Source organism: Callorhinchus milii, unplaced genomic scaffold, assembly GCF_018977255.1.
Source record: "Callorhinchus milii isolate IMCB2004 unplaced genomic scaffold, IMCB_Cmil_1.0 Scaffold2, whole genome shotgun sequence".
Lineage (NCBI taxonomy): Eukaryota > Metazoa > Chordata > Chondrichthyes > Chimaeriformes > Callorhinchidae > Callorhinchus > Callorhinchus milii.
Genome location: NW_024704743.1, coordinates 49,177,893 through 49,188,674, shown reverse-complemented (window position 1 = coordinate 49,188,674; position 10,782 = coordinate 49,177,893). Strand labels below are relative to the sequence as shown.

At 38.9% G+C, this 10,782-nt stretch overlaps 1 protein-coding gene across 2 annotated transcripts; it reads right to left on the bottom strand.

Annotated features, from left to right (window-relative positions):
• Nucleotides 1-208: 208 nt before the first annotated feature.
• LOC121848046 (uncharacterized protein C7orf31 homolog) lies at nucleotides 209-10,390 on the bottom strand. 2 transcript variants are annotated; one of them, XM_042332179.1, is made up of 7 exons: nucleotides 10,234-10,390; nucleotides 8,130-8,201; nucleotides 6,817-6,846; nucleotides 5,642-5,832; nucleotides 1,866-1,954; nucleotides 644-818; nucleotides 210-467 (listed from the first exon to the last, which is right to left on the bottom strand). In XM_042332179.1, the coding sequence occupies exons 1-7, from the start codon at nucleotides 10,281-10,283 to the stop codon at nucleotides 358-360; spliced, it is 717 nt and encodes a 238-aa protein (XP_042188113.1). In that variant the 5' UTR covers nucleotides 10,284-10,390; the 3' UTR covers nucleotides 210-357. The 2 variants fall into 2 exon arrangements, with proteins under 2 accessions (XP_042188112.1, XP_042188113.1); XM_042332178.1 differs by lacking the exon at nucleotides 10,234-10,390 and having other exon boundaries at nucleotides 209-467; nucleotides 8,130-8,414.
• Nucleotides 10,391-10,782: the final 392 nt, after the last annotated feature.

Here is a 10,782-nt window from a genome sequence, read left to right as displayed (position 1 = left end):
GTATTAGCGAAAAACATGGGAATTAGAAAAAGGACTTGCATAGATAAAAGGGTCTGGGGAGGGTTTACATTGAAGGGAGAGGATTCCAGATCAAAGATTTGTTGTTTAGGATCAACATGATACAATTTAGTCATTTCCTAATGGAGCAAGCGTGACCGTGAGTAATGATGATTTTTGATTTTGATGTAATATATTCTCACTAACTAAAGTCCAAGAAATGCATGCTGGTTCTTAGCATGCTGGCACCTGGACAGTGGACATAGCAATTTGTTTACAGAGATCAGGTATATCTATGTTTATGCACACACAATAGTGTGTAAAAGTTTACAGTGCCACTTGAATGACAAATGCTTGAATTTACAATTTACTCACTAGTTCTGATTCGAAATAGTTGCTTCTTCCTGCCAATTCTGCAATTACTTTTTCATGGTAATCATCCAATTCAATAGGATTCATTGATCCATTGCCTATTTATAAAGATACAAATGTAAGATTTGATGATGGAACAGTTCATGCTTAAATCTAAAGAATATCGCTTGTTGTAGTATATAAAACATTATGCTATTTGTAATTAAAATGTAAGGACCTTTTTTAAGAACAGTAATGATTTATGTGGCAGCAACTGTCAATGATGTTAACCTACCTGTATAATCCCGCATGTATGTGGATAGCCATTGTGCTTTTTCTATGTTTTTCAGTATATTAGCTGTTCTCTCAGTCACGGTAACTTCCATTGGCCGCAACAAATTGTTCGGAGCTATAGCCTTTGGTGGTGTGGGGTAGTACATTTGGGAATATCCTGGAGCTGATTTTGGATACTGCAATGAAAGAATAAACTATCTGTCGGGTTGTATTGTATATCAAAAGCCAATATCAAAAAACAAATCCTAACAGTAAGGTGCAAAATATTGTAACATTGATTATCTAGGAAAAAATATACATATGTGTCATACATATCTTTGGTCATTGTACACGCTATACTTACCTGATCTTCTGAAGATAAATACACCACATAAGAACATAAGAATTTGCTAGACGAAAGAAGACCAAGGTTGATCCAGTTCACCTTCCGCCATTCTGACAGTCGCATAGACATGTCATGCCTCACGATATTATTTCCTAAAAGAAATATCTAACTTTCTTTTGAAAGAATGAAGACTTTCTGCTTCCACCATCTCCCTTAGCAAAACTATTTCAACTGGTTGGCAAGTCAGTAACTGGAGGGTAATTATTTCATGTCAATAAGAAAACAAAGAGTGAGTTTAGTGAGTGAGTCTCAAAGAGCTTAACAGCGGTGTGGTTTAACTCCAAGCTGTAATGGGAGGGAGGAAAGTCTTCAGGTGTGATTGACAACATTTAGTTTGGAAGCTAATCAGATCAACGTATCAGAAAGAAAAGTTTAATCCATCCCTTACCTTTTTGGTTTGGATTATTCAAGCAATTGCTAAGATTAGTAACCTTCAATTCTTTGTATGAGCGAACAAGCAATTATTACACTGCAGGAGTTTTTCTCGGATATCCAGAAAAAATAACATTATATTGAGCCACCATACACATTGCAAACAGTGAAAACTAAGAGGACGAAATGCAATACGACATTTAAGATCTTTCCTTGGGACAGCAAGAGGTGTTGGGTTGGATCAGTAAACTTGAGGTTGAAAAATGACAGTTGACCTGATATCCATTATTAACCAAAGCCTGGGGAATATGCCTTTAACTAATATTAATGGTTAACCTGAGAAAATGATCCTTTATAAGGATTAAAGATCAACAATACAGTTTGAAGAGATCATTTATAAAGCTGTTGTTTATGATTATTTTCCTCTAGCAAACGCATTTTGTATTCTTACAGTACGAGCACTTACATGATAAAATCCATATTCCCCGGGCCAGTGTAAACCCTTCTGTTGAGATGCAAAGGGGATTTCCTGGATTTCGTGCCTGTATGCAGATCCTGTGAGGTTTAGGAGTGAAAGCATTTTGAAATCAATGTTGGTGTCATCCATACAACTGAACATTATAATCAAAAAGGCATTCCCACCATCAGGCCTTCATTTAAAGAATGAAATAGTCAATGATCCACATCTACTTTGACATTCTTTAATTTCTTTCCATTTGGGTTTTCATTTGTTTGCTGCTGATAGAATCATTGGAGGAATGATTTGTACTAAGCCCAGCTGTATGAAAGAATTAATATACAGAGTGTGGGAGCGCCCGATGTTAATGATGGTATTCAGCTTTCATGTATTATACTACGAGAATTATTGGATGTCCTGATTATTAGTACAATGTTATCAGTTCCCTGGGGATGCCATTAGTATTCTATTTTAAGTGCGTGGGGAGGTAGTGGGGGGAGAGGAATCTTTTATTAAATGTTTGTGTTCGAAAAAACAAGGGATACAAGTATGGGAAGTAGATTATTTTGTAATTTCCGGCCCTTGTGTCACTATTAAACATACTCAGTAAGTACAGAACAGAGAGCTCAAAGCACACTCAATTCTGCACTGTTGAAAACTCCTCCTCTGCACCAATGTGATATTTCTATTTCTCACAGCAATCATCTTTGTAGTCAATGGACCCATTGTAGTCACATTTCCAATTAAACACAAATTCCAGGTATTAAATTGTGTGGAAACTGTAAAAGGTCTATGCAAAATCATTTTACTTAGGGCACTTGCAATCAGACAGAAAGATGCTCATACCAAAGGTGAAAGAGCAGTCTGCTAATCACCTGAAAGAATCAACAAATAGTATTGCTTCTGTAGGACAGTGCAATACTCTCACATTTTGAGTTGTTTTGCACTCCATACCATTCGGCAGGGGTTACAGTGAACAAGCTTGAGTATCACTTGTCTGTTGACCAATCTGTGAATATCCTCAGGGTGATGGGGGGTGGGGAGGGAAGGAATGATCAGAGGCTCTCTGGAATCAAGGTATCTCTGAAGCAACTCACCTGCTGAAGGGAGTGGAGCATTGATCAATTCTAAGAGGATTCACAGATTTTAATGGCTCTGCAATATTTCACGATGTAGATTACGCCTCAATGGAGGGAGGGGTAGCAGCTTGGGGAGGGAGGGTGATTCTTCTCCCGAAAGGTTTGTAAGCCATTCTCTAACAAATAGACTAACCTATTCTGTACCAGCTACAGAAATCTTTCAACTGGGTGGTTGCATAGTTTTAATTTGTTGGAATGGAAATAAGTCATTTGGTCCAACTAGTCTGTGTGGGTGTTATATTTGCATGTTACACCCCACTCCTATTCTCATCTGTATCCCTCTGTCTCCTTCTCCCTCATGTATGCAAATATGTATGCCACTTACATGTGGAAGTTTCAGTGCATATGGAATGGAATGTGCACTGTCTTCCTGTTGTATCTTATATGGTAAAGTAAAACGGTGTATTTTGAGTAGAAGGTTTGCCAGCATATTATCTGGCATAGTCATTTGCTGCTGTTTAGCTTTTTAGTTCTTTCTTCTCAAGTTGGGAGAAAAAAACAAATTTTTACTTCCAAGGATTACTTATTGATGACTAGTTTTATATAATTATTGATGACTATTTTTTACATAATTTTGGTTGAATAGTTCCATGAGTAGGACAGAATATTCTCCCTTCTTTTGAGGATCTACCACCAAGTACTCAAAGACATAGCACTTGTACTTTTGCCATCTCACTCACTCCAATTTACATTGAGTTCAAAACAAAACGACCCACAGCACACAAACACACACCGCGTTAGTATGAATTTCCCACACCAGCAAGGCACTTGGCTTATCTTAATCACATTGCCAGTTGTGTCCTGCGTGGCTCACTCACGAGGAGCCCGAGTGAATCTGTCCAGACTCATTTCATGCCGCGCTCTCTTAGGTCACCTAGATTTTTGTGCTGATGAATTTCAAAGATTTCCATTCTTGGACCAGATTATAATTCAGTGTAACTTCCATTCCAAAAAAGGATAATAATAGTCACTTAATCCACAACTGTTTGTGAGACACTACTGTGAGTAATTGGCTGCCATGTTTCGCCCACAAAACATACTTTACAGTATATTCTATGAAGTGCTTTGAGACGCCTAGAAGATGTGATAAGTGCTATACCAAATGCAAGGAATATTATTATTATTAATATGTACATTTCCTTCAATCTGGCATAATGTAAATTCATACTGCATTTCACACAATCACTTTCTATCCAGTGTTTACTTGTCTGACTACAATTAGTTTAAAAATTTAAATACAACAATTAAAAAGTAAAAATTGTACCCTTGGCTACTTATTCTAATCAATGACTGCGGATCGAGCTGCAAGGTCTTTTCATTTCTAATGTGGTAGCTGATGAACTGTTAACATTAATCTGCATCTTGAATAGAAATGCACAAGGCATAGTAGCACTCTTGAAAGAAAATCTTTAATAGTCCAATAGGTCTTGAGGGAATATTTTATTCAGCAACTGAATATAATAATTAATGTGCACTGTGAGTCCCCAATGCCTTGGTTTTTGCCAACCTATGCCTATACTTCCAAGCACAAGTAAGGAAGAAGAGTTTGTATCTAAGGGAGAGTAGACTGACAAATGGAAACTTGGTTCTGGATTTTTCAGTGGTTGAAACAGCAATTCTTAATCAAGGTAAAAGATGTGTCAGATTGACCAAATATAATGGGTAGTTAAGTTACCAATTACTTAGGACAGAGCCTTGGCCAGGGCAAGTGTCAGAGAAAGAGTGATACATGATTGTATTTATACACATCTTGTGCCAATTTGTATAGATTTTCATGTCAAATCCCCAAGGACCATGTCATTTGGTACCAATCAACAGACTATCCAATGATTAAGCATTACAAAAACAGGGTGGATCTTACATTAGAATACATTAGAATATACAGCACAGAAACAGGCCATTCGGCCCAACTGGTCTATGCCAGTGTTTATGCTCCACATGAACCTCTTCCCGCTCTTCCTCAACTAAGCCTTCAAGCATAACCTTCTATTTCTTTCTCACTTATGTCCCTATCTAGCTTTCCCTTAAATACATCTATACTATTTGCCTCAACAACTCCTTGTGATAGCATGTTCCACATTCCCACTACTCTTTGTGTGAAGAAATTTCTTCTAATTTCTCTATTTGATCTATTTGTGACAATTTTATTTTGATGGCCCCTGGTTTTGGTTTCTCCCAAAGTTGAAACATCTTCCCTATGTCTACCCTATCAAAACCTTTCATCATTTTAACAACCTCTATCAAGTCACCTCTTACCCTCCTCTTTTCAAGAGATGAGTCCAAGCATGTTCAGCCTTCCCTGATAGGTTTAACCTCTCAGTTCTGGATCATCCTTGTGAATCTCCTTTGCAGGAGATTTAATCTTGTTTTATAAGGGTCAATGGGGTTGCCTGATTTTGCTGGAACACTGTCAGCATAGTACCTTGAACTGAGTGTTAATCCTAACATGTGTTATTGGGAATGACTGGTTAGTCAGTGGTACAATTTTAGACGCATGCTTGAGTTGACTGTTTCAAACCCTTGGGAAGAAATTACAGCTGTAATTTACTAAGAAGAATTTCTGAGAGTTAAAAAGAAAGATAAAAGCAGGTTGAAAAGCAGTAATTACATTTTCTTTAAACTACTTTCATGAATGCATACATTTACCTCTAATTTTTTTATTCACAGTCATAGTGTAAGGTCTTGCCGGCATATTCGGAGTAATGGGCTGTTGATTTCCACCTCGCACACCAGTGTATGGATCATCTGGTGAAGTGAATTTAGGAAACATTGCATATTTGTTTATGTGGGAAGTATAGGGATGTTCGGCTGGAAATGTCAAGTGTATCTGGTTCTGGCTAAAAACAAAGGAACAATAAGAGGCATAGATGATGCAGGTGACTTGATTTTAAGAATGCAATGAATACAGAACTAGAAGACATACTGTAAAGAAGTTTAACATTAACAAATCCAAACAAGATTAGGAAAGTTATTGAGCAGATCAACTTTAAGTAAATTACATCATTAGGACCAGAGGAGATTAATTAAGAAAAAGTAACATTTAGGATGGCTATTAGCAAAAATGTCTTTATTTAAATAATTGTAATTATTTGAAATAATCTACAACAACAATTCACATTTATATAGTGCTCTTCCTTTTGGGAGGACATCTCACCAACAGCTAACTATGAGCCTGAGCTTGGGGAGCTAAGGGGGTGGAGATGGTGCTGATGGTGAGGTCGGGGGGAGGGTTAGGTGACTGAAAGCATGATTGATAAAATAGGTTTCAAGAGGGGAAGGAGGGGGCAAGGGTTGCTGGTTTGAATCGTGGTCTGTGCTGAGTTCAATGGTCTCAGCAGAGAGGCAAAATTGGTCCTGGCATTACCAAGGTTAGGGAGAGCAAAGGTAGCCATGGTTTCTTCTGGTCATTGTACAGCATCCTCCACTCATACATAAATAATGTCAACTTGGGCAAGATACCAGAGAATAAATGAGTGCATGGTGGCTAGGAGCAGAGACACATGCCAACACCAAAAGTATCAAAATAATTAGATACAGTAAAATGTATTAAAATAAATAATTCTAGGTACCATAACAGGAAATTTAATGGACCAAAGGGATAAACTTTGGTGGCTTTATTCTTTTCTTCTGATATTTTTAGGAATTCATAATCTGATAACAAAAAATCATGTCTTCCAAAGCAAATCCATATCTTTAGCATTTTCATGCTATTTGCAGTGAAGTGCAATGGGTAGCTTGATTTAAAATTACCAGCAATGTGCTATATGCAATGATTGAATACATAGAAACAGAGAAATGTTGAGCAAAGCAGGTTTACTTACTTCATTGTGATATTAGGAGGTTTTGGAAGCCTAAAACCCCAAAAATGTAAGTAAGAATTAAATGTTTTCAGCAGATATAGTAATCATAATAATAAAGAATAAGTCAATGGTTGTTAATCAACATCTTGAAGGCACTTTTAATGTATATTATGTGTAAAACTGTACGCTCCCTGTGGCAGTTTCAGTAGCCCAGTTTTTGAGCCAGGCGGGTCCGTAGTACTCTAAGGCAACTCTGATGAAATACCGGCCAGCCTGGCTCAGCAGAAGACTTGAAGGGTCAGACTTTCCACTCAGCTCCTGTTAACTCTCTAAGCCAAAGCCCTAATGAGTACAATGGTCCTAGATGTTCAAGCAGTGGGAAAGCTTGCCAGAGAGCGATTTCAATGGCAAGCTATGTGATTTTAGTTGATTAAACTCCAGCAGTACCCCAAACCAGACTTGGAGGTGTTCTATTCTGATACACAGGAATTTCCATGCCACTCAATTTGGTTTTGGATAATATTAAGCATGGTGATGAGTTTCCGTGTGCGTCTGACACCTGGCTGACCAAAAAAAAAACACTGAACACTATTCACGTAATAATTAAAAAGAAGCAACAATGTTGTGTTCAATATCTTTACAACACTTGGTCGGTTCAATTCAGGATAAGTTAAAATTTCATTTAGTATGAGGAATGGAAACGTCATGAGACGCAGGAAGTGGTGCTATTCTGAGGTGGTGATTAAAACACAGTGTTGGAGTGGAATCCAGGTGGCTTTATCATGAATCACATTCCTGCTTTTAATCCCTGCATTTGATGTAACTCCTCATTCACATTGTTAACACATCTCAAAGCCGCACAGGATTTATCATAAAGTGAATGTGTATTTGTACACATTGCAGCCAATTTGCGCACAGCAATGTCTCATCAACAGCCAGAAGTGAATGACCAATTGTATTTGGGGGATGGTTGGCCGGGGCACCAGGAGAAACTCCCTTCTTTATTCCGAATAGTGCCATGGGATCTTTAAGGTCCACCTGAACAGACACTGATGCTTAACATCTTATCCAAAACATAGAACCTCCAACAGTGCAGCACCCCCAGCACTGCATTGAAGTGTCAGCCTAGATGGTGAGTTTGAAGACCTGATATAGGGCTTGAACCCTTAGAGTTTGATTCAGAGGCTGACATGATACTATATGTGGCCTGGAAGAACCAGACTTAAAATGGAAGGTTGCTTTATTTGTCTGAAACACAAAATACCCAACTTAGAAAAACTATTTTACATTTTGTTTCTCAAAAGTATTTCACAATGTGAAGTCGTAAAACTTACAATTGATCTTCAGAACGGATATCACTCTTCTTAATTTGGGTGCGTTCATAAGGTTGATATATGATAATATCACTGCAAGAAAACATAAGGTAATAAAAACAATTAAACACTGCAGCAAAATACACTGGGCTTCTGCTCATCAGTTATTTTAGTGGTGCAATAATTATTTTTGTAACTTGAGAGCAATTGCTTTAGCACCTTGTATTACAGGAAAATATTGGAGAAATGAAATGATGTAAATATTTCCCCTTTTTATTTCCCGTAGGTAAGTCCTATTTTTGTCAATCTGGAAGAGTAAAAATAAATGATTATGTGGATTTTAAGAAATTGTACTTGATAACAGGCTTGATAATGTTTAATTAATAAAAACAACAGATTTTTCTTTCTCTGACTTAAACTCAGGATGTTTCTAGCCTTTTATAATTAAGATATCTAAAAATAAATCTGCAGTTATTTTTGTTATTCAACCTGTAATTTTTCAATAAATCCTAGAGTATATAAGGGAACTCCATTTTAAACACAGGCACACATAGCTTATTGCACTGACAGTTTCCCTTTCTAAATATTGGTTGACTTCTGGGTTGTGAGGTTATCACCAATGTTCCTTCCTCTGTGCTGTGTATCTGTACCATGCGCAGGACGTGCCAATGACATTGGATCCTCCTGACAATAACAAAATAATTTACATTTATAGAGTGCCTTTCACATAGTATACCATCTTGAAGCTCTGTACAGTGGTAGGGTTTGACCTCGAACAAGGAAGAAGGGGGAGAGTGTAATGACTATAGGTGTGGTCAAAGAAATAGAAGAAACCCTGGGGAAACGGTATGGTCCTCTAGATTTTACTGCTCTGCTGATTTGGGACAGGGGCAACAAACAACAATTTAAGCATTTATATAGCTCCTCTTATGCAGAGTAGCAACCCCGAGCACTCAAGAATGGCGGAGCACGACGTCGAGCCGGGGATAGTTAGAGGCGACTGTAGGCACGGTTGAAGGGGAAGGTCTTCAGGCACGGCCTGAAGATGGGGAAGGAAGGGGCAAGGAGGAGGAATAGAGGAAAACTGTTCCAGAGTTTCCGGGCATAGTAGTTGAAAGCGCGGTCATCAATGGTGGAACGGAGGGCACGAGGGACAAGCAGAAGACCGGAGCCAGTCGAGCAGAGGCAGTTTACTTGCGGGGTCAGCAAGTCACAGAGGTAGGAGGGGCAAGGCTGTCTAGGGCTTTGAAGGCGAGGACGAGAATTTTGAACTCGATCCTCTGGGGGATGGGGAGCCAGTGGAGTCGGGCGAGGGTGATAGGTTCACAGAGTCTGGTGCGGGAGAGGACACAAGCTGCAAAGTTCTGGATGATGTGCAACTTATAGAGGGAAGAGTTGAGAAGGCTGACAAGCAGGGCATTGACGTTGGCATAGTCAAGCCTGGTTGTAATGAAGGCATGTAGGAGGGTTTCGGCAGCCTGAGGGCTGAGGCAGTGGCAGATTCGGGCAATTTTGTGGAGTTGGGGAAAGGCAGAGCGGGTCATGGCATGGATGTGGGGGTACAAAGGCCAGTTGAGGATTAAACACGATGCAAAGGTTCCGGACCGGCTCAGTGAGGTGGAATGTACACCTCACTTGTAATGTACATGGATCACATTGTTTTGCATTAAATGGTACAAAGTGTTACCTTGAAAGGATGAATCTTGAGATTCAGCTAAAATTGTAAATCATGTATATTTTGCTCATACAAGACTGAAATAATTTGACCTTTCATGAAAACTCTGTAAACATTCACAACACTCACCCATGTAAAACATACCCAATAAGTGTGTTTGTATTACATTATTTGCTCCATGCAACACACTGCATGACATAGTCTCAGCTTTTACTGGCCATGGCAGACCAGAAGTACTAAATACAGTACATAAAACTCAGACAAGATTAGTTCAACTTGTCCATGTTTGAGGCACACATTGACCATTTGATGGTATAAATCTGTGCAGTCAAGTCATTGTTCACCTACTGACTTTGAAAATATCTTGACATCTGCTTGACTACTGCAAATCAATAAATCAAGAAAAAATATCTAGCCAGCTGTAACAGTGGAATCAAATCATCAACAAACCCAGGAAGCTTGTCTCCAGCAAAGCTGTAGTGCTGGTGTCCTTTTGCCATCCTAATGGGAGGCTCAGTCCTTGGTCTTAATTCTTCTGGTAGTGAAACGTTTTTAATGCCACCATATTCCTTCTCAGTTCCCCAGGGCACCCTGGGCTTCCTTGTGGTATTCGATCGATATTCATCGAACCTGTGGTAAAGAAAAGAAGTGATCTGTACAATGTATCACAAATTGCCGAAGAGCTACATTTATTTCAACATGGACAACAACAAATTGCATTTATATAGTGGATTTCCAAAGGCACTGGACAGTTGAAGGTTTGGACCAGATACTGTGCCTTAACATGCATTAATAATAGTAACATTTGCATTTAGCATAGTGCCTTTCACGTCGAGCGGACGTCCCCACTTGCTTCACAAGATTTATTGTGAAGTGACTGTATACTTGTCTGCGAACGCATCAGCCGCATCAGAAGAGGTGAGGGCCAAGGAGGTGGGGGAGGGGATGATAACCAAAGGTGTTTAAAGAGGAAGGTCTTGAGGTGGACTTGAATGAGGT